The following is a 22,889-nucleotide window of genomic DNA, read 5'->3' on the forward strand; positions in this document are numbered from 1 at the left end:
AGCCAAATTATGAAAGCTGCCCAAGTGTCCAGAGGTAGATGAATAAAGAAGTGAATTCCATATGTATTACAGAATATTATTCAGCCATAAAGAGAGGAAAATCTTGCCTTTCATGACAACATGGATGGAGCTACAGAGTGTTATGCTAAGTGAAATAAGCCAAAGGCAAATAAGCCAATAAGACAGACAAATACCATATGATTTCAGTCAGATGTGGGGATTTAAGAAACAAAACAAAGAAAAAAGCAGAGAGGGGGGAAAAATCAGATTCTTAACTAGAGAGAACAAACAGATGGTCACCGGAGGGACGTGGGGAAGGGGACGGGGAAAAGAGGAGGTGGCGAGTGAGAATACACTTGATGTGCTGAGCACCGAGTGACGTACAGAGCTGTTGAATCACTGTACTGTACACCCGAAAGTATTATAACACTGTATGTTAACTGTACTGAAATTTAAATTTTGTTAAATGCTGCTCAGGGAGATAAAGCAGAAAGAAGGAAGAAGGGGAGGACATAAGGAATATGGATTTACACTAATTAGTTATTGTGAGGCAAAACACCCCACACGTGCTTCCTGGGCTCAAAGAGCCTACCTGCTGTTAGTTCCATCGCTATCTAGATGGATGAGGCTGGGTGGCCAATGATGAGGTTGCCAATCCACCGTGGACTTGATTTTTTTAAGTGGGAAAAACAAATCTAAACCAAAAGCCTGTTGTGAAGACTGACTTAATACTCACGGTGACTGGCATAAAACTGGCACTCAGGAAATGCCAGCCCCTTTCCTCAGCCCACCCTTAGATACATTTCACCTACTTTATTATTGTTTTACGTTCACTTTTTTTGGAGGGGATTTTGGAGGGAAAAACGGAAGCATCTTCAGTCACTAATTGGAAATGGGATCCACCATTTGTGTGGCATTATCATTTTAAGGGTTTTTTTTTCTTAAACAAATTGGGTCTAGTTCTTATTACGGTTTATTTCCCAAAGTCCTCTAAACTTGGGTTCTTTTGACACAGATACACTTTACATATGAATCATGTGAAGATAGTCTTAACTTCATAAGAAATATGTCCCCACCTCATTCCTCAAGTCATGCGGTTATCCCAGTACTTTTTCACATTCACAGAAAAGGGAAAGACAATCATCTGAAATCTGGTGGGAGCAAGATAATGTGAGGTGTTGCTCTGATGAGCCAAAGTAGAGAAAATCAGCAAGCTCCCATCCTGGCAGAAAAGAGGGACAGAGGAGAGAGGGTAGTAGACGCGGCTTTCCTTTCCCCGTGCGCTTCCAGCTGATGTGAAGGTAAAACCCCTGCCGCCCTGTGATGCCTGCCCGCATGCCGAACCCATGCGCCTGTGCTCCGGGGGGTTCCTCGAATGGACAGATATATCTGCAGGAACGCACACGCACACACAGATACACACACACACACACCCTTTTTTTAATGGCAAAAAGGATTGGGAAATCTAAATGTTGAGAACAGAGTAAAAATCTGAAAGAATTTCATAATCCTAGAAATTTTTAGACTTAGAGTAAGAATTTCAAAGACTTGGATAAATAATGGTAGCCCCCTCGTGAATACAAAGTATAATGGGACAGTTGCTTAAAATCCAAAGAATACTCTTACTATCGTTATCCGATAGTCTAAAGAAATGTATCGAGACTTATCCTCAGGCATTTACCTTTTTTAAAAAAAGGAGAAAACAAAAAAAAAAAAAAAAAAAAAGGGAGAAAACATACATCCACAGCCTGGCTAGGATAATGGCTAATGGGACATGCTATATAGCCACTGTAGAGGGGACACTATTTTTAGTACCTTCTTATTTTATTCTTTTGCAATAATTTTAAGTGATTCTAATCAAGATGGAAGATTTTTTTTTTAAGGTAATTGTTTACTATAGTTAATTGCAAAGTATTTGCATTTCAGGTTGATGACAAAAAAGAAGGAAGTATGGATTATTGGTGATATTCTTTGATTAACGCAGAACAGGCTGAAGGAGTGATTTTTTGGGAAAGGATAAAAACTGGTGTGTCTTTTCTACTCATTATAAGAACTCAAATGTAATAAAACTTGAGTGCATCTCAAAATAATAAATTTTATCTGTTTATGAACTCCCATTAAATGCTTTCCTTTTTTTTTTTTTTTAAAGCAGCCAAGAACTCCTTCGATGTTAAGGAAGAGCAAGTCATTTTCAGAGACTGTGCAGAAGTGTTCAAGTCAGGACTGACAGCCAACGGCATCTACACACTCACATTCCCTAATTCCACGGAGGAGGTCAAGGTGCGGTGTTTGTCTTCTTGTTTCAAGTACCTGGCTATGAACAGGTTATTTTAGAATAGAAGCAGGAGACCCACATAATGCAGCTCACACACCCAGACCCTTCCCAACATCATGCAAAGCAGAGCACCAAACATTCACTGAGCATCTGCCTCACACGAAACACCTGCCATGGGCTCCACGTCCAGTCACTGCACACATGACGATGTAGAAATCTGTCACCATGAGAAGATACATCTATCTCATATTCTCCTTGCATTTGACTCAATCATCATTCTGTCAGTTGTTTCCCTTCTGGTGTCAGGCTCATTTCACTGCTTTTCAAGAAAATAACCAAATAGTTTGTCCTATCGTGCTTTCAAGTAGCATCAGTAGTCCATCAAAAAGAAGTCTCATTTAGCTCACAGCTACAACAACCACAGAAAGCTTTCCTGTGACACAACCGAGGTACCTCGGCTTGCAGAAGTTTACTAAAATTAATGGTTTCTACTCCTTTCTCGATGAGGTCCCAAAGTGATTTTGACTTATTTTTTTCCCAGTTGCGAGGGTGTGATGGGAGCACACGGTGACTCGGACATAGGGTGTGCTGCTCCCTTCATTCTTTCCGTGATGCTGACTTCCCCACCAGCACCGGTGTCCCATCAGTACGAACGCTGTCACAGCATCGAACACCAAAAATGTCTCATGTCATTATGGCAACAGTGTCAGCCTTGTGGACTGGCAGCAAGGGTCTCCGGGACTCCCAGAAGTACACAGGCTACACCATGAGGACTGCTGGGGTTGGTTATTCTTACCCCATTTAACATTGGCTATAAGACTGAAAACACACCATCAAAGAGAGTGGCTCCTTTTCTTCTACAAAATTAGTCCATAGCTTAACTCAATTTTTCTTAGTTATTCTGGATTAATCAGTGAGCATGGCTCCTGCTGTCGCTCGGGAGACACTGAGCTTCAGATGGGAGGTGGGGGCGAAAACTAAAAAGGCCCAGGGAATATTTCAATGTGGCTTCTCATAGAGGTCTGATAAGGTGAAATATTACAGGAGACTCCGTATGAATTGTTACATAATTATCAGATGACTATATATATTAAATGCTTATAAATATGTCTGCATTTCATTGTAGCTTCTACAAGTTGAACCAATGTAAACACTTAGAGAAAAAGCCATTGATATTGTAAAAAGATGGGAATTTTAGAGGTTCCTGGAACCATTATCTCTTTGAACTCAGTATTATCCTCTGTAGTTAAAATGCTAATAAGAAAAGAACACTTTCAAAAGTCTAAGCATTAAGGGTTTAAGTACACAGAATTTGAAACAGTAACATAGACTTTGATTATGAATTTAAAAGATAAATATTGTGCTATTCAAGATAATGCTTTCCAAAGAAAATCTTTCTAATTCATTCATGCTGCTTTAAATCAACCTTGGAAATCAGTTAATGTCCCCAGTGCTCTAGAAGCAGGGCATCAGCGGGGGCGGGTGAGGAATTATATATATATATATATATATATATATATATATATATATATATATATACACACACACACACATATTGCCTGCTGCAGATGAGAAAGTAACAAACAAATCCTGTAGGAAGGCTCTCAATCCCCTTTGCAATCTGGTTTTCATAACAATCCTCTGTATACTACTGTCTGTCACCAGATGTTGGTCTCTTCTTGGCCTAGAGCAATGGGGACAGGGGTGGCAGGAGCAGGAGGGCAGAGGATATCTGTGCAATGTGCATGTTTTGCAAATCCAGAGGGCAACTGCTGATTACACGGCACCAACCCACCGCTCTGTAAACGTTTTCCTGACTCGGTGCAGTGCTCCCCTCCCGAAGCACTAAGCCAGCCCGATGGTCTCACTGAAATGTTCTCCAGCAAGCTGAAAATATACAGTCCTGGGAAATGACGGAGTCTCAGGTCATGGTTGGAAACATCAGGATTTATATTTCTTTTAAACATTTGCAGTAAAAACAACTCATTGACACAGCAGGAAACAACAATCTTACCAAACCTCAAGTTTCTCATCTCTAAAATAAATGGTCCAGATTAAGTGGCTTCTAGATTCCCTTCCAGACTTAAGACCCTGTAATTCACAATCTGATCGAGGGAGAGAAAGTCTGAGAGACTGGAGTTTAAATTCTGGCTCTGCCAATCTGTGCCTCTGAGCACGTCATTTACCCTGTATGAGGCCTGTTTCTGAATCTGTAATGTGAGGAAGTAACTGTAGTCATACAGTGATTTTGAGGTGACAATGCACATACAGCACACATGACAGGACTTAGAACTTAACCATCTATTTGAGAAAATGAAATTGTTTATCATTTTGACTGCCCCCAAAGTTTTGGAGATAACTTCTCTGCATTTTGCCCTGTTTCACCTAATTCAGTAAAAGAATGTTCAACAGATCTTTGGGCCAATCTTTTCCAAAAGAGCCTACATATTTCCACTTTGTTTTTGAAAAATTCATTAGGCTTCTGCAAAAGATAAAAACTGCATCAAAGACCTGTGAGTTTGCTTTTGCTGGTCAGAGACACAATAATGTCCTTACCCAAATTTCACAGGGTGCCTGTCTCCTAGTGTTCATCTGGGTGATTACTATTTCACTAGTCATTCACCATGGCCTCAGAGCTGAAGCCTGACATTTAAATCAGGCACTACACACTGAAAGGCTTCCAGGTTTAGAGCAAGAGAGCAGGTCCCTGAACCATGCAATAGTGTGCTAACAAAAGTACTAATGCCCTCAGGTTTGTGGTAGCTGGAGCGGTGAGGTCTTGGGCATTCTCTGAGGAAGTCTGCTTTCCTGATGGGGAGATAAGCCATTTCATCGTTCGCACTCAGTGCCCTCTGGCTCTGTGGACAACTCTCTTTGAACACTATCTTCCTTTGAAAGCTTCATGACTCAGTTGACCATGATACTTCAGTTTCTATGAACTCCTTGTTCTTTTTTTTCTTTTTAATCGGAACAAAGAGATATTGAGGGAATGTTCTAATCATCTCATCGTTGTCCCTGGTGGAGTTAAAGAATGGTGTGGCTCAACCCATTTCCACACCATTATAAATGGGTATTGAACCCATTTCAACCCAAATTCCTTAGCCAGTCTGGACTCTGATTTTCAAACAAAGACAAACTTCTTCTCTGATTTAAGTATCTGTGACTTTATAACACTGCTTTTGAATCAAATATTCTTGGAACAAGGACAGGCTCACTAAAAACCGTATCTAGTCTTCCCACCCACCAGCATGCCATTTAGGACACAGAGGAAGTAACTTGTCTGTGCACACAAAACCCCTCAAACCAATAGAGCTTCTTCAGCTGGTTTAACAAACTGTTTTTTAGAAGAAATATTGAGAGAAGTGAGCTGTCCATTGGGTGGACCACAGGCAAATTCGAAGCAGTATTATTCATGAACTGATTTCAAGTTGGAGCTGCATTGAGGGACCTGGCCTACTAACAAAAGGGTCAAGTTTCCCTGTTTTTGCCAGCCTCCCATGGCAGGAGAAAAGGTACAAAATGAGGAATTTAGGAGATCTTACTCAAGTCCCATGTTCCACTTAATAGCTGAATGACTCTGATCAAATCAATCTAACTTCACTACATCTTTTCACTAAATCTCTCCTCCTTTCAGAAGTGCAGAATTACCATATCACAACAACAGTGCTTCAAGATTGCAGATAACATATGCAATGTGCCCAGTGCTGTACTTGGAACAGAGAGGTGCACAGCAATGATAACAGGATCATTAACGATAAGAATAATATCAATACAGGGAGATAATAAGGGGTCACCTTAGGCAGATCAACTTTATTTGTTTGGTTAATTTAAAATGGGGAAATCATTTTATTCTTAATAAATGCAATCTTCTTTAATGGAACATATGTTCCCAAATGTTAGGCTCATCAGGGAAAGCAGTATGGGCCAAGGGGCCTTTGTGGAGAGAGACGGGAAGAGCAGCAGAGAGAAATCTGCTGGAGAACAGGGGTGCTGGGTTCCCAGGGCAGCTGTCTCATTAGATGAGACACCAGGCAAGTCACTGATAACAGAAGACTGGATCTAGGTGTGTTCTTGGTTCTCTTTTATCCCCCATTCTTCAGGATTTTAGCTCACAAAGGCAGAATAGTTCACATTTAAACTTACTCTGCCAAAATTATCTCCATTATGTCCCCAAAAGACGGAGGAAAACAGCAGAGGAAGACTATTTCGAATTGGTTTTAAGTGGTAACGTTCATATTTACTACCTCGAATGCTGTAGGAAATTTTATCTTAACAGAATTTCTGGGAAAATTTTTCGTTCTACTATAATCTCATTATTTAAAACTATTTATGTAATCTTATTTGCAGGGGTTTTTAATTTCATAATAAAACTCCTGCCGAGTGGAAAGTGAGCATGCATGCTCCTGGCCCAAGAAGGAATTCTGTGTTCTGAACAAAGTTTAAACCCACCAAGCCAGTTTAAAAGCAAAAATAAAAAGAGGAGAAATACCACAGGCAGTGAGCAAAGTGCAGAGAAGCTCGAAGTCGTGATCCATGGCGCAGAGCTGTCAGGCTACTCTCAGGTCACATACATCCTACTGGGTGCCCAGGGGGCGCAATCTCACATACTGAGGGACGGACCGAGAGATCGGACTTTTATCCCGCATGGAAGAAGCCTTCTAACCCCACAGCATAATATAACAGGGGTCTTGGAAACCCTACAGTGCAAAAGTATTCCTTCCACACAAATCTCTGCAGAGTTGATAGGGACCGACAACCACCACAAAGGTTTCTGGAGCCGTGAACACCAGCTGGTAGATTTCTACAAGTGGGGGATGAGGGTTGCGGCCAAACCACCAAGACGTCCCAATCACAACACATCTCTAAGAAACGGTGATCTCTAGATCAGTGTTTGGGGTGGGTCTTTAGCCTAGCACAGATGATGACAAGAGAGTCCTCTTCTCATTGACACTGAAATCGTGTTATATTACTGTTTATTTTTCATCGTTATTTTAAATTCATGCTTTTCAATTTATTGAAAACCATCTGCTTCTTGGGCGACCACAAAGATTTACCCCAGAGAACCCTATCAGCACAAGTCGCATTGTAGGTATCCACATCTGTCTTGTTTCTGGGAGTTCAGACACAGCCCTGAATCACTGGTGTTTCCCACGCAGTAACCGTGCACTTCCCATTGGCAGGCCTACTGCGACATGGAAACCTCTGGAGGCGGGTGGACGGTCATTCAGCGGCGTGAAGATGGCAGTGTTGATTTTCAGAAGACTTGGAAAGAATATAAAGTGGTATGAATAGTCTTTAAGCCATCTGAAAATAATTTTCTTTGTGAAAACTAGCTTTCAAGATCTGCTGAACCTTCACCACAAATCCAAAACTAACCAATGACTGTTGACTATTTTTGTTATAAAAGTGTTCCTCTTCACTGGTGTCTCAGTCTCCCCACTAACGAATGACCCCGTCAATGTAAACTATGTATCAAAACAAAGGCATGCAAGTGTGAGGCTTATTTTTAATGGCAGGCTCCGCATTTTTCAGTAAGACAACAGTTTCACAGAACTTCCCATGGCGATAAACAAAGCTGTTTACGCTCGTGTTTCCACTGGTGATTCCCCAAGTAGTTCTAATTACTCCAGTCCTAATTTTCTTACAGTAGCAGCTTGGTTTCTTAAAACTGACCTTTTAAAAAAAAAATCTACTCCTGCTAAATATCTGGTAGTCATCCCTTGTTAAACGGAGAGACGACTGATTTCAAATACCTGGAGGAAAAAAAACAAATAAATGAGGTGATTGAATTTTACCACTTGAATTTCAGGGATTTGGGAACCCTTCTGGTGAACACTGGCTGGGAAATGAGTTCGTTTTCCAAGTCACCAACCAACAGCCCTACGTGCTTAGAATACACCTTCAAGACTGGGAGGGCAACGAGGCGCACTCACTGTATGAACATTTCTATCTCTCCGGCGAAGAGCTCAACTACAGGTGAGTTGTATGTAACTGAGAAACAGGAGCAGACTTGCTGGGTGAGCAGGCCACAAAGCGAGAGCCGCGCTGCGCTACAGGATCCGTACTGGGAGGGCACTCTAAATGGAAGAACGTCTCATTTCTTACTGTTCTGTGCTGCCTCTCAGGAGGTTTATCTAGTTCTAAAGTTCTAACTTTGGTCTTAATGATATAAGGGAAACTTCACGAGGACAGCATTTTGTTTGTTGTCTCTGCTGTGTATCCTCCAAGTGTAGATGAACCTGCCTGGCAGATAACGGGCATTCAACAAGTATTTCTGAAATACGTGAATGTAGTGTCCATAGTAGAAAAATTTCGTGCCAATATCATAACAGAGGTCTACCTATGACGAGATGGTTTTCTTCCAAAAGGTTTTAACAGTTAAATCTATCTTTCTGAAGTTAAAGCACACTCGACTGCTACGTTCCACCCCAAAGTCAGGAAGAGTTACCGAGTTTAAAAGCAGCAGAATTAGGTGGGACAGTTAGGCATGCAAGTCCTTTACTCTCCGCCGATTCACAGCACTCCCTTAGTATTTGCCTTGCCCCACGCATTTGGCGGCACTGATGTTCAATGTTCCAAGAAAAGCATGGGCATCCCTGACTCAGAATTTAGTATCTGGCTCTAAAGTGGCGTGAGACTAGAGCTGGAGAGCAGTGAAGGCATCAAGAGACGGGTGTCTGATGAGCAACAGCCTACGGCAGGAAAAAGCACACTCCTGCACGTGGTCTTGTAGAAAGAGGTGCCCAAAAACCCACATGCAAGGCTAGAGGGAGAACAGTGAGATCAGGTGCTAGGTGGTGCCACAGGAATTGGTCTCGGAAGGCACCAAAGAAGTGTTCGGTGCCTGGAGGAGTCGAAAATACCCAACAGTGGGTCAGAAATCAACAAAGTTCAGTAGGAACATCCCAGGAAACAGTCATACGTGGCCTACAGTCTCACCTAAATCCCATTAATGCCCAACTCAGACCCTCTGCTCAATGGAACACCCCAACCTCTGAACAGCTTGGAAAACAAACATGATTTCAAAGTCCTTGAGCTGATTTCTTCAGGGTCACAGTGAAGGAACAGCACAGAAACACAGCCTGAACATCTTGCCTGAACTACTACAGGACAACTACAACAGAACCACTGTTCTAGAATCCTCAACAATCTGAGAACTACAGAACGTCCAGGACATCTGCTTTATAAACAGTGGGGGCGGGGGGACAAAATTTTGAAGACAATTAATGTACCCACAAACACTGACATGACTTTTAAAAAGTCAGTGAAACAGAGCCCGCCAATTCTCATTGTAGAGAGAGCAGTGCTTCCTTGGAACGATGCAGATGAATGAAAAGATAAGTGCTGGGGCCTCATGGCAGCTCCAAGCTGACTCCAAAGAGATCAAAACTTCAATGAATTTTTAGACACGAGTGGTTGGTCATTGTTTTACCTCCAAGCAAAATATTTTTTCAACTGGCAACAGTTAGGAATCTACAACAGAGGAATTGAAACAAAAAAAAAATTTTTTAAAGAAAGAAACACAAAAATTAAGGATTAGACTGTTTATATAAGGAGATTTTACAAAATGGGTCATTACCCTTGTATGCTGACATTATAAAAATACTTTAAACTGAGATGGTTCTTAACAGATACTTCCTTTAGAAATGCGACCAGTTTGGGGAGATGCCATGTAGAAAAGCACACATTCATTTAAAGCTCGGTTTAACCTACGAGGCGGGGTACGGCACATGAAAGCCTGATTATCCCAGTAAAACATGGCGGCGTGATAAGGGACCGCGACATATCTGAGTAATAACACAGGTGTCTCAGATTACCACTTTCTGTAGCCACGGAGTTGGTTTTTTCCAAAGAAGTGTTTCCCAAATGCTGGAAAACTGAAAAATAAATGTCATCAGGAAAGGATAAATGCATGGACAGAATTTTTTTTTTTCCCTAAAACTAAAAGCTAAAGACTGGTCACTCTTCAAAATCATTCTGGCAGCCCTACGCAAACATGCAGATTTCATTATTCAATGCTGGCACTGCTTCTTTCACTCCACTGTTCTATAAACTCGAACTGATACCAATATAAAGCCATTTCAATAAATGTGGTTATTCTTAATAACCAAACTTAAAAGAAACCAACTATAAACCAGGGGGCCATATAATAGAAGGATTTAAAAATGATACAACCTTGCTCATAAAGACAAATAAAAGATAGCGTTCTCCCAGATTTTGCTCGCCTTTGGGGATGTTTAATGAGCCCCGCAAGAACTGACATCGTTGTAAGGAGAGAAGAGGCCGGGAAGAAGAAAGGACACTTGAAGTGGTTTATCTCAGCCCTATCCATGATTAACGAGACGGGCCTGGAAAGAAAGTCAAGTGTTTCAGAATCGCAGAGACGAGTAGAACTTCCAAAAATGCTTTGCAGCAGGTAATCAGAGGCTGTGCCAGGGACCAGGGTCATTTTTGAAACGTGAGGATAATGCTGAAATTCAGAAATTCAGCCAGCGCCTCATGATGGGGGTCTCTAGAGCTACAATATTATAAGCAATTCTAAATCCAAGCTGTTAACACAAAAGTGACTTAGAACCAACACATTATGGATCTCCACTTGGCATGTTCCTTACCCCCATCTTTTCATAACTCTTCCTCAATAAACAGACATCCCTGGCAAAGGTCTATCAGGGTAGAACCATAACTGAGGAGTTAGATGCATCTGGTACAAATGCTAGCTCTACCACAATGCTATCTCTGAACCTCGACAATTTTATACATAAAAACAGGAGAAGAGCCCGCCTCTCAGGGCTGGTATATGCGTTCCATATGCACATGCGTATAAGTGCCTGGCACAGTCTGGTTAGAGACAGTCCCTGGAGAACCATTCCTCTCTTCTCTACCCTCTGTTCCAACATGAATTCTTGGAAATTATATTCCTTTCAAGGTAGTGGTTTAGCAAAAGATGAGCATCATTTTGGGGACTTCGAGTACAATTCTCCCAGGGACATCACAGGGGTTGTTTTTGTAGGATCCCCAGGTAAAGAAGACTCAATGGTCTGAGCTCCCCCACTGCCATACCCCATGTCCCAACACAGTGGCATCACATCCCACAGAGCCACCCAGCAGCACCTGAAACCTACTCTGAGCTGTACCGTGCCCATCTGCCAATGGGCTCTCTGGAAGCAGTGTTACCACACTTTCTCTGTCCCTGCTCTCTCTTCTTTGGCATACACATGACTGATGCAAGCCAGATTTCTGCAGTCTTCTAAAAGTACAGGCTACTACCTGGTGTCAAACTTAATATTATGTTTATTCCTTTCTCAATGCCTAGCAAGTTCATTACAATACTACACAGAAATGAAGCAAAGCAGCCGTAAGAATGTGTGTTCTACATAGTTCTGTAGATATCTACTCTAAATCCGATGATCCCTTCCTTGCCTACTAGTCTGAAAATCATGATGCTTTACGTTGTCTGGTCATCTCAAGACTCTCATTTCTGTACCGATGATGTCTGGAAACCTGGAAAGAGGACCGTTTCACATGTATTTTCCCCGTTCTGTTTATCTGAAAGCGGAGGGCCCTGAAGCCCCTGCTGATGCTTGTGCAAGTGATACGAGCTGAAGGTTTCATGAAAACATTTCTCATTGCCCAAGGATTTGATGATAAGTTGGTTCCTGTTTATACCAGTGCAAAAATACTTTGTCCAGCATTAGTACACTAACCAGTACAGAATGCATTTCTGCAGGATGGAATTCTTCATTATAAAAAAATTTTCCACTATGGTAAATTAACAGCCCAGGCCAATTATGTTATTTTCTCTTCTTCTTTTTTTTTTTTTTTCTTTGCATGTTTGCAGGATTCACCTTAAAGGACTTACAGGGACGGCCGGCAAAATAAGCAGCATAAGCCAACCAGGAAATGATTTTAGCACAAAGGATGCAGACAACGACAAATGTATTTGCAAATGTTCACAAATGCTCACAGGAGGTGGGATGACTTTTCTCTCTTCCTATTTGTTGTGGCAAGGAAGAATTTCATAGAGTGAAAGGCTGGCTATTTGGACTTGAACTTGTGATCGGTGACAATGTCCACATTTCATAAATAGACTTACTAGATGTAGGGAGATTTGTTTTTCACTTTTTCAGACTGTTGAGTCTGAAGAATGTGATGTGGAGCTGGAATTGTCCGCAGGCCAACTGTCTCTCCAGGACCTCACTCAGGCACAGGGAGGGGACATCTGATAGCCTGCAAGCTCTCTTGAGCTTGTGCTCGCTGAGGAACAGATATCAGACCCACACTTTAATTTCATTTTGCTTTATCAAAGAGGTTAAAAATTCAAAACGGCAACAGAAACAGTGACATCGATTCATGAGCATAGAAGTGTTTCTAGTTAATAATTCATTCTGCACACATGGAATTTCCAGGTATCTTTCTTTAAAGATTTTATTAATACACAGCAAATACCTACAAAGAAACTAATTAGCCAACCTGCTTTGTTTTTGCTTTTGTTTTTTAGTGCACCAAATTAAAATCAACAGTTGTCCACGTTGAGTCAAGGTCTTTACGCTCATGCTTTTCTTAGTCCCTACTTTTCGTATCAGACTGCTCTAAAAAAGAATCCAAATCACACCCAGGAAGAAGAGACAATTTTAACAGACACTTAAAATGGCCAGATTAGTATCCAGCAACATTTAAGAGTTCAAAGACAGGGACCAACTGCTAGAAAATTTACTCTTCCAATTTCTAAAAGTTTAAAAATCAAATGGCCAGAATCAGTTAATTGTGACCTAGACAAGAAAAAAGCTTGGTAAATGCTATCAAGTGAGTTCTTAAAAATATTGAAAGACTTAAACCAGCAACAAAAATTCTGCTGAGAGTACAAACTGAATGTAAGGGCAAACAGCAAGTCGACAGGTTTAATTTGCAGAGACCACGAATTATGTTACTAAGCTTTCATTCACTACTCACCCAGGAAAGAAAAAGGCAGGAGCCATGGTCAGTTAATTTGACGAACAGAAGGCCACCACAGCAACAAGATCGAAGCTTATCACGTGGTTTGCGTATCAGTTAAGAATCATTTACGGTTGAGAGAAAGGATTTATTTATGAAAATAGTTTGAAACTCAATAATTTGTATATCTTTAAAATAATCCTGAAAGAATTTTAGAATCCATTAAATAATCAGTCCTGTGGTTCTTTAGATAATATATTTATATGTATCCACATAGTATATGCCGGCAACACAGAGCTTCTCTATTAGCTATATTTATTTCAATAATTATCTCAATGATAGGACTGTGTAAAAGCTGCCTCTCTCCCTCACCCTAGAAAGGGAGAAAGGGGTGGGTTGGGGGGACCAAATGTGCTGAATCCTTTTTTCGCATCTGCCATTCCCACACTGAGCCCAGCTGTGCACTCGAGAGGGCGGTGGCTTTCAGACCACCCGTATGTCATGAGCTACTCAAGAGAGTAGGAGAAGTGCATTAATAACCAAGGAAACAATATGTTTATTTACTCAAATCAAGACTTAGGCTGAGAGTAGGAATGGGAAAGAGACGGGGGAGAAACACACCGCCCAAGAGAAAAAGTGGAGCAGTGGGATGTCAGACCCCAGCCCATGGTCTGGGCCCCAGGTAATCCGGTTTTTGCAGGGACTGCTAGCTTTATAGTGACATGAGCCAATAGGCTCTAGGATCTGTAAGTCCGCAACATTCCTGAGTATTTTGAAGGATTCTGAATAACACACACAAATGTCTTATCAAACCGATGTTAATCTGAATCAGCTCAAGTCATGAGCTGTAACTGAATGAAATAATTGATCATCACAGTCCAATATGTAAATATAATACAATCTTTTTTTAAAAAAAAATTACATCATCATTCTTTTCACATCAGCTTTTTTTTTTTCTTATAGAAATAAAGTTTTACAGATACAACTAAAGCTGTCCTGCCATACTTGCCCACGGGTGGGCAATGAATTCAGGTTCATTCACGTTAGTTATTTATGTAGTAGGTATGCGGATATCATGAGCAGTTGTTTTTTCCTATATTCTGAAATCTTACATAAATGGCATCATACTGTATGTGTACTTCCAATGCAATGTTTCTAAGATTTTTTTTAATATTGTATTTACTTATTTGACAAACAGACATCACAAGTAGGCAGCGAGGCAGGAGGGGTGGGGGAAGGGGAGGAAGCAGGCTCCTTGCGGAGCAGAAAGCCTGAGGCAGGGCTAGATCCCAGGACCCTGAGATCATGACCCGAGACAAAGGCAGAGGCTTTTAACCCACTGAGCCACCCAGTCGCCCCTGTTTCTAAGATTTATTGAGATTACGTGGATCTAGGTCATTCCTTCTCCTTGAAAACCAGGCTTCTGGCACACTCATGTTTCTAGGTACAAGCATCAAAACCCCAACTGTAGCCACTGAGGTGCCAACGCAGACCTACCCCGCCCCCGTGCTGCTGTGCCAGGCGGCTCCCCTCTCTTTAGTGAGCACACCATGATCACTTTCAATTTCCTTCTTGTCTCTAGGACTTAAAGATTTCCTTTTCATCCAACTTCCCCAAGTACTTAAAATTTGGAGTCATTTAAAATATATATATATCTATAGATGTATCTATCTACATATATACATATCTGGTAGAAGGAGCGAAGCCTGAACCATCTGGCCCGCTAAGTTGCTGGAAACGGAGAGTAATCCAGGGAGAATCTTCCATGCATTATTTAGTGTTTTGACTTATCCACGTCTTCCACTGGACTGTGCCGGTCACCAAATGGGGACCAGGGAACACGTGCCATTCATGTCTATGGGCGACGGGTCTTTCCACACAAGGCCAACGGAGTACAACAGCCTGGGGAAACAGGCGCCGTATGGGACTGGGACCTGCCCTGGGTAAAGCTGGACCACCACTGCTCTCGTACGTCAGCAGGGCTCATTCTATACCCCTGAACATCGGCGTGCGTCGGCTGAAAATGCACGGAATGTGACGGGTGGGGGAGCCCAGGGTTTCCAGCGCCCCGGGGAGATGGAGCTGGGCTGACCTAGTTCCTAATTCCTTCTGCGCCTTCCTTTCACAGGCTGGTGGTTTGATGCATGCGGTCCCTCCAACCTGAACGGAATGTACTACCCACAGAAGCAGAACACAAATAAGTTCAACGGTATTAAGTGGTACTACTGGAAAGGCTCCGGCTACTCGCTCAAGGCCACGACCATGATGATCCGCCCCGCAGGTTTCTAGACGCCTGCACCCGCCTGAGGAGCGGCGGCCGACTGTGCGACTTTCAGAGACCGAAGCCCACAGCTCTAACAGACAAGGCTGCGTTCGGGGTCCCCGTCCACCTCAGGCCGCGCGCTCGGGGCCGCAGGGGGGCCGCAGGGGGGCCGCAGGGGGGCCGCAGGGGTCCCGCAGGGGGGCCGCAGGGGTCCCGCAGGGGTCCCGCAGGGGTCCCGCAGGGGTCCGCGCGCTCCCGCTCTGAGCCCCGCCAGCCTCCTCGCTCGACCCCGCGTCACCCGTGCGCCCGCCACAGCCCTGGCAGCGTGACCCGGGAAACGCCCCCGTGAAGATCCATCGAAGCCTGCGACTTCAAGACTGACGATTTACAGGCTCTGTTGTCACAACCAAGAATGCTGTGCGGAGTTCATCCGTAAATAACTGGAAAACAGAACACTTGGGCTATACAGCAGAGATAACCTTGGAGCTGCATTTTTCTCAGCCCTGTTTATAGATTGTGTAAATATCCATACGTCCTGAAATCAGCGTCACTCTCGGAATTGAAAGGAAGAAAGAAAATCTCTAAGCCATAAAAATATATTGTATATTCAGGGATTTTTCTGGGAAGTGCTTATTCGCAGTTTAATATTTGGAGAAGGGAAAAACATAGTTAATGCATTTTTTGCTCCTCCTCTTAGGTGCTTTAAACTTTCATTTTGAAGTCAGCATATTTACGAATGTGTTGACAGCGTAGTTTTAAGTTAATGCTCAAATATGTATTTCAAGTTTAAATGGTGAAAGCTTCCAGAATCTCTGAAGTTAATAGAAATGTGTGTTCTTTCAGTTTATATGAAGATTGTACTATTTTTTTTTCTGCCTGGCTGTTAAATATGAAGGTATTTTTAGTAATTAAATATAAATTATTAGATAATTACATTTAACCTTTATGATAATATTTACGATTTTGTGATTTAATTCTGAAACAACCGACTGTGCCTCATGACAAGGAAAGATCTGATTTTTAGTGATGAAGAAAATTACACATTTAATTCCATGACAAAGAGACTTTACTATCTTTTCCTCACTATTCTATTAGAAAGGTCCTTTTTTTTCTCTTCTAGTAAGATACATTTTAGAGAGGTAAGCTACAGTTTAGTTTGTGGTTGAAAAAAGCCTTCTATTTAAAGCACTTATAAAAGCTATTCTTCTCAAGCTAAGCTAGATTCACCCCAAAGTCTTTTTTTTTTTTTAATGTCCACTAGCAAATGTTTAAAAAAAAAAAGGCATTTTGGAATGCAAAAACAAAATCTGATGTTTATAGTAGATTCAAATCCTTATAGAAAATTCTGAAAGCATGGATTTAAGCTCAGGGCTGCAAAACTATTTAAACCACTAGAGTTTTAACTCATTTGAAGTTTTCATAGAACAATTAACACTAATGTACATTGTGTAATGCTGTATAATTTGGAAGCAATTTCTCACGTATTTGCCTTGGAGTCAGCTGCTGCTAGGAAGCTTAGGGCCAGATTTGAAACTGGCATTTACCTCATGTCTGTCTTCACCTTACGCTGTTCTATTACTATGTTTTTTCTTTATTCCGTTTTTTCTTGTGTAATTTATTTTCCCGCTCTATGCCCCCACCCGAACCCCATTTGAGAAGGGTAACATCCACTGCATGATTCGAGTCAGGTCATGGACTCTTCCGGAGGCACACCACTCTGCCCACCACTCTGCCGCACTTCCCGGACAAAAACCATCTCTGAGTGGTTTCTCTTGTTACATTTCAGTAGGCTTTTCGTGTTCAAGAGAGCACAGCTTTGTACCAAGTTAAAACATTATCTGGTCCTAAGAAGGTATCTCCACTGCACAAGAAACTATTAAGCTTCTGCCACATCTCAACACCCACACACCAGACACGGAGGTAGAGAAATGACAGAATGGGAAAATTGGCAACAACATATTCGATGCCGTGTGCCCACGCAGGCAGGTGAAATGAGTTTCAAAGACAAGCCGCACTGGGTTACACAGAGTTACACATACTCTCTTATGACAGAGAGTAGAGGGATTCAAGTCTTTACACTGCAATTCCTTACGTGGTGTAGCAAACAGTCATACCAAGAGAAATGTTTTTTTCTCCTTAAGAAAATATTTATGCGTGGAGGGAAAATCAACATGATAATCTTAAAAACCAAAACAAAAGCAACCCAACAACCTAGATCAGTCAGTGAGGAGAGGGCAATGTCCTACGCATCCTCAAACAGCAAATAACACCAACCCTGGCCACAGACAAAGGCTGCTGCTTCTTACTCAGGTATTAACCTTCCAGAAGGATAAACTGTGTCACAAACCAGATAACTTTTTTGAAAATGAAAGCCAACATCTACACGATCCTGTTTCCAATTAAACCTGAATTTACCTATTTAATTATTACTTAATCTTTTAAAAATTTAGAGCTTCCATTAAGCACCCGAAATATTTAAAATTTAAGATGCCATAAAGCTGAAGCTGCATTTGGGAAGCACATGAGGACACAAGGACACATCATGCCACTCGCGGTCCCTGACTTTTATACCTATCAGTTCTATCTCTACGGGGAGTAAAAGCCTGATTTCTTAAAGCCGTAAACGAAATACCGTACCACCTCCTCAAGAATCTAGTCCTTTTTCATTTCTTGTTTTTCTCAATCCCAAGGACTTTCATAATAAAAATTCTTTAAGATTTCATAACACAAGAGTTTTTGCAGAATATTCTCCCATTTCTATATTTGTTCTCACAAATGGATAAATTATTTTGAAAACATCTATGAAAGTATGTTTTTAACTGTGAGCATAATGGGTCTTAACTTAAAAAAAATTGCATCCATATTTATGCAAATAGTAATTTCCTGAGAATTCCAAATTGTATTTACCATAATAAAATAACATCTGACTTACGGGAGCTGCAGGGAAGTAGTTAGAAAGTTCAAATGGTTCCTCGGAAATCCAGTGACCCAGCTCCAAAGACCATAGTACCTATAAGTGACACAAGAAGCAGAACATTTATTATAGATTCATTAGGCTCTCAGTGGATAACAAACCACTTTGAAGATACAGCCAAAATAAAACAAAAAACCCAGCAGTGACTACACACACTCCATAGATCTGAACCAGATGTGTCTTACACACCAAAGTACCATCAGAATCTTCATGCCGCATCAATCTTATGCATAATAAATGCTTTTCTTTAAGGAAAAAAGGTTCCAATGACTAGAAACCTGGGTTATTATCCTACTGAAGCCAAATACTAACCACCACCCCAATAACAAACATATGAAATACTTTTTTAAGAATTCCAAGTTTCTAATTTAAGGAGTCATTATAGACAATCCTCAGTAAATATTCCAGGATTTTATTAATTTAAAAAAAACACATTTATTAGGAGAAGATAGATCATAAGCTTAAATTTAAAAAGCAGTCCTTCTGGCAAGTGACTTTGTTTCTAACATGGACTAATATTTCCAGAAGTTCTCCTAAAACATTTGAAAATCCTTCCCAGGCTTTGGAAGGATAAAATGTTTCATAAACAAGCTTTCAGTATTATTATTTATTATTGTTATTTGAACCCAAATATTTTAAATGATCAAAATGATGTTTTTGTTTTTAATTCAACAATGTTCAAGATTCTACAGTCATCTCTACTTGATGAACAAACTCCCTGAAAATCTGTTTCTATTTCCATGCACCAATAGAATTTTATAACAAAAATAACCAAACTGAATTACATATCCCATATTTATTTCTCATCTGCAATTTCATTTCTCGCATTCATTGAATCTTCCCTCTTTTTTACAATTGCTACATACAGCTCAAGTTAATTTTGCTGAATTATTGGGGATGAGGAGAGAGTTTTCCTGTTTGGTAGTTTCTAAGATTCAGACCCATCTATGGGAGCGTGGTCTTAAGTATTTCTAAGAAAAAGTGAGCATGCTGGTGGAATAAAGACAAAAACGAGATACAGAATCTAAATGACAATTCTCAGCACTGGTCTGGATCTTACTTTAAAACTGCTGCATTTATTCCCTCAACGCTGTTTTCTTCATCTCACTAACTGCGGGTCTGTGAACAACATATTGAAAGCCTACTGTGAATAAGAACCCACGCTAGGTCCTGAAAACACAAACCCAATCCCAGAGGAGTTCACCCTCTGGCAGGAGGCATGAAGGCAAACCACAAATGGTGATTTCTCAAAACAGCTCTGTGGGAACCTGTAGAAGAAGCAAACTAACTTGGTCTAGGAGAATCAAGGAAGGGTCCACAGATGACATTTTAAACAGAGTCTTAAATGTTGAGTAAGAGCTCATCAGACAGAGAGAGACAGAGTGAGGAGGGAGAGGACATTCCAGCACAGACAGAATGCCACATGCCAAGGCAGGATTAAAGTGGGTTCTTTTTTTGGCTAAAGTGTGCTTTGGAAGAAGTGTAAGAAAACTGGGTTGGTTAGATTCCTATGGTGAGGTATAATAATATACCCTGTTTCTATCGCTGTGTCTGCAGGGGCATTAGCACATGGCAGAAGAACAATCCAGAAAAGATAGGAGAAAGCTCTAAGGGCGCTGGGCCCCAGATGATAGAATGGGAATGGAGTATATTACAGGGCAATGTGTCTTCACTATAGAGAGAGGAAGTAATGAGTCGTGTTCTCAAAGATCCTAATTCCATCTTCACTTAGATCTGTGTGTACACAAGCATTTTGTCAGTTAAGTCTCCTTTTGCTTTCCCTTGATTTTACTGGCCAGCTAAATTAGATAGATAGATAGATAGATACATAAGAAATAGATAGACAGATAGATAACTTCACAAGTTCAGTGAAAGAGAGTATGAAAAAAAAGGTACAGTGAAATCATGTTTCTACCTGGCTCTGTAGAGGTGGTTAAAACATTTAAGTTACACAGTGTTTGCCTTGCTTTTATCAATGTATGGTATTGTCTATAGAGACATGCTAACAACATCTGTGTGGTTCCTTATAGGTCTATGATTAGAGTAGGAAGTAAAGTGTAAAAAGCTTCCAAATCAGGTTCACATGAAGCAATGTGGATAGTGAGAAACATAATGTACCAGGGAGAGAATCCAAGGAACCAGTCTTAAAAATGCATGCGGCATTTGAGCTCAAGTGTCATCCACATTAAAATGTCAGCCGAACCTCCTGGAGAAAATTTATGTTCTCTGAGTTTGTCCCTTTCTAAATGTTATGAAAATAAAACCATAAGGCATCTATAGTAGAATTTTGGCAAGTGAATTAATAAATTAAATTTGTCCAGGCATCCCAGGAATTAACATTGAACAGAGATAGCAGAAAACACTGATTTGATTGTAATGAAATCATCAAATAGAAACATAGTGCAAACTTCAAGCTTAATTCTTTCATTAGCTGAAGTTATCTATAGCTTCGTAGAATATTCAATATTGGGAATATCTCTGCAAGACCACAGTTAAGGCTGTAAGCGGACTAAAAGATCAACCCAACATATTTCCCATCATATGTGTGATAGAATAAAAATAACCAAGATGTATTGGGGTTGCATAAATACAGAGGACCAAATCCCATGTTTATAGCCCTTAAAACGAGGGCTGAGTTATTTCAGCAACCACTGTGAATGGATATAATATTTTCGACATGTTAAAAGTGTTGTTCATAAAACTTGAACCCTGTTGATGAATTTAAATAAGAACCACTTGTCTTATTATTAGATTAACAGCTATTGGTAGGACAAATTTCCACAATGTAGGCGTGACCACACAGTTTATTCCATACCAGGCAAAACACAAAAGGTCTTCTCTCGTTTTATACACATCTAATCATTTCATTTAAACAATATGAGTCAGTGTAGCTACAGTGAACCCAAGTCAGAAAATGGCACTGGTACTGAAAGCAAGTCGATAACACCATTTACAAGGAAGACAATGAAGGTGACTTATGGTTTACGCGTAGCAAGATGAACACATCTTAATCTTCACCTTCTCCCCAATACTCAACTAAAAGGATAGAATTAAAAAGAATGAGAAGAGTCTACAGCAGATAAAACAGGATGTTTTGGAAGTTGCAAAGCAGATGCGTAAATGGTAAATAACTTAGAAGGGCAAAGAAAGTTCAAACTTAAGTGTCTAGAGAAAGAGGTCCATAGGAAGCACCCAATTCTCTCCACAGATTCTCCAAAAGGCAAAGAAATTGGTGGTACTGGATACCTCTGAAGATGGGGTATAGAACAGGGTAAAAAAAGACATTTCCTATCCCGTAGCCCACCTCCCATGGAATAAGACAAAAGTCAAGTCAGACAGGCTGTTCTGAGAGCAATGGTGGAAACACTAGGAAAAACCTCTCCAGACCTTCCCCTGGGACACCAGCCATTCTTTCCTGGGGACAGAGATCAGCCCAGGGGAAAAAAAGACATAAATACTAAAGCTTGGATCTCAAAAACGTCCATTCACATCAAATTATCTATATACCCCTCGGGCAGGCAGAGTTTCAGTCAGCTTTTCAATGTCTCGTTATTGAACATGACTTTATACCTATTTGATAAAAGCCTCTAGCTTGAAAACATAGACCAAACCAAACAAGAATGGAATTCCTGGGATCGCAGTGATGGGAAGTCCCTGGCCAACAGCAGCTCTGCAGACCTCAAGAGAGCCAGTCTCAAGGGGAAGAGAACAAATGGGCTCCTGGGTGGTGTCTCTGAGAAAAAAAATAAATGGGGCTGGAAGATAATCTGATGTGGAGACAGATTTCAGAGAATAATTACAATAGTTTTAGAAATTCTTGCACTCAGTTGGTGATAGTTGCATAGAAAACTAAGCAATCAAAAATAACTGTCAATGATTAGCTCAGGAAAACCAACAAACACAAGTCATCAGAGACGAGTCGTAATACTTTACAAGGCTCAGTTCAAAGAGCATCCAAATACTCATTCTTGTGCGCATGTGTGTGAGTGTGTGTGTGTGTACGTGCGCACACACGTGTGCAAGTGAATGTGTTTATATGTATATATAAAATGTTAAAAAAAATTGTAACCACAATGAGTAGACTGGGCAACAGAAGAGGAGGTGGGACTGAAAGACCTATTTTGGTCTTCTAAAGAAAGAGTTCTACAGACAATGTCTCAAAGTGAATTTTTTAAAAAATGGCAAGAAAATCATTGTATTTAGAAATATGTAAGTAACATATCAGGAGGCTACTTTAGGAGTGAAAAATCAGACTGGGAAACAAGAAGGCATGAGGTGCCATTTTTTATTATAAAGGCACATCAATTATACTTGTTTTTTAGAAACACTTTATTTTTAGATAGTTTTAGACTTACAGTACAGAGAGTTCTCATTTAACCATCACCTAGATTTCTCTATTGTGTGATTATCCCACTTAACTTCGCTCTTCTATTTCAAAAGTGCTT

The 22,889-nt window shown here is 40.8% G+C and overlaps 2 protein-coding genes across 4 annotated transcripts in view; one reads left to right on the forward strand and one right to left on the reverse strand.

Moving 5' to 3' along the window:
• The window catches only part of ANGPT2 (angiopoietin 2), a 53,443-nt gene extending 37,069 nt beyond the window's left edge, over positions 1 to 16,374 (forward strand). The window contains exons 5-9 of one of the 2 annotated variants that reach the window (XM_004766748.3): positions 2,153 to 2,280; positions 7,456 to 7,557; positions 8,085 to 8,251; positions 12,114 to 12,244; positions 15,336 to 16,374. In XM_004766748.3, coding sequence (XP_004766805.2) covers positions 2,153 to 2,280; positions 7,456 to 7,557; positions 8,085 to 8,251; positions 12,114 to 12,244; positions 15,336 to 15,496 — 689 coding nt within the window. In that variant the 3' untranslated portion in view covers positions 15,497 to 16,374. Of the gene's footprint in view, positions 1 to 2,149; positions 2,281 to 7,455; positions 7,558 to 8,084; positions 8,252 to 12,113; positions 12,245 to 15,335 lie in introns of both variants that reach the window. The other variant, XM_004766747.3, reaches the window with a different exon arrangement.
• Positions 1 to 22,889, reverse strand: part of MCPH1 (microcephalin 1) — a 240,879-nt gene that overhangs the window by 111,192 nt on the left and 106,798 nt on the right. For both annotated transcript variants that reach the window (XM_045086169.1, XM_004766753.3), the window contains exon 12: positions 18,403 to 18,480. In XM_045086169.1, the coding sequence (XP_044942104.1) occupies positions 18,403 to 18,480 (78 nt within the window). The remainder of the gene's footprint in view (positions 1 to 18,402; positions 18,481 to 22,889) is intronic.

Source organism: Mustela putorius, unplaced genomic scaffold (genome assembly GCF_011764305.1).
Source record: "Mustela putorius furo isolate JIRA1106 unplaced genomic scaffold, ASM1176430v1.1 tig00000905_pilon_pilon_pilon, whole genome shotgun sequence".
NCBI lineage: Eukaryota > Metazoa > Chordata > Mammalia > Carnivora > Mustelidae > Mustela > Mustela putorius.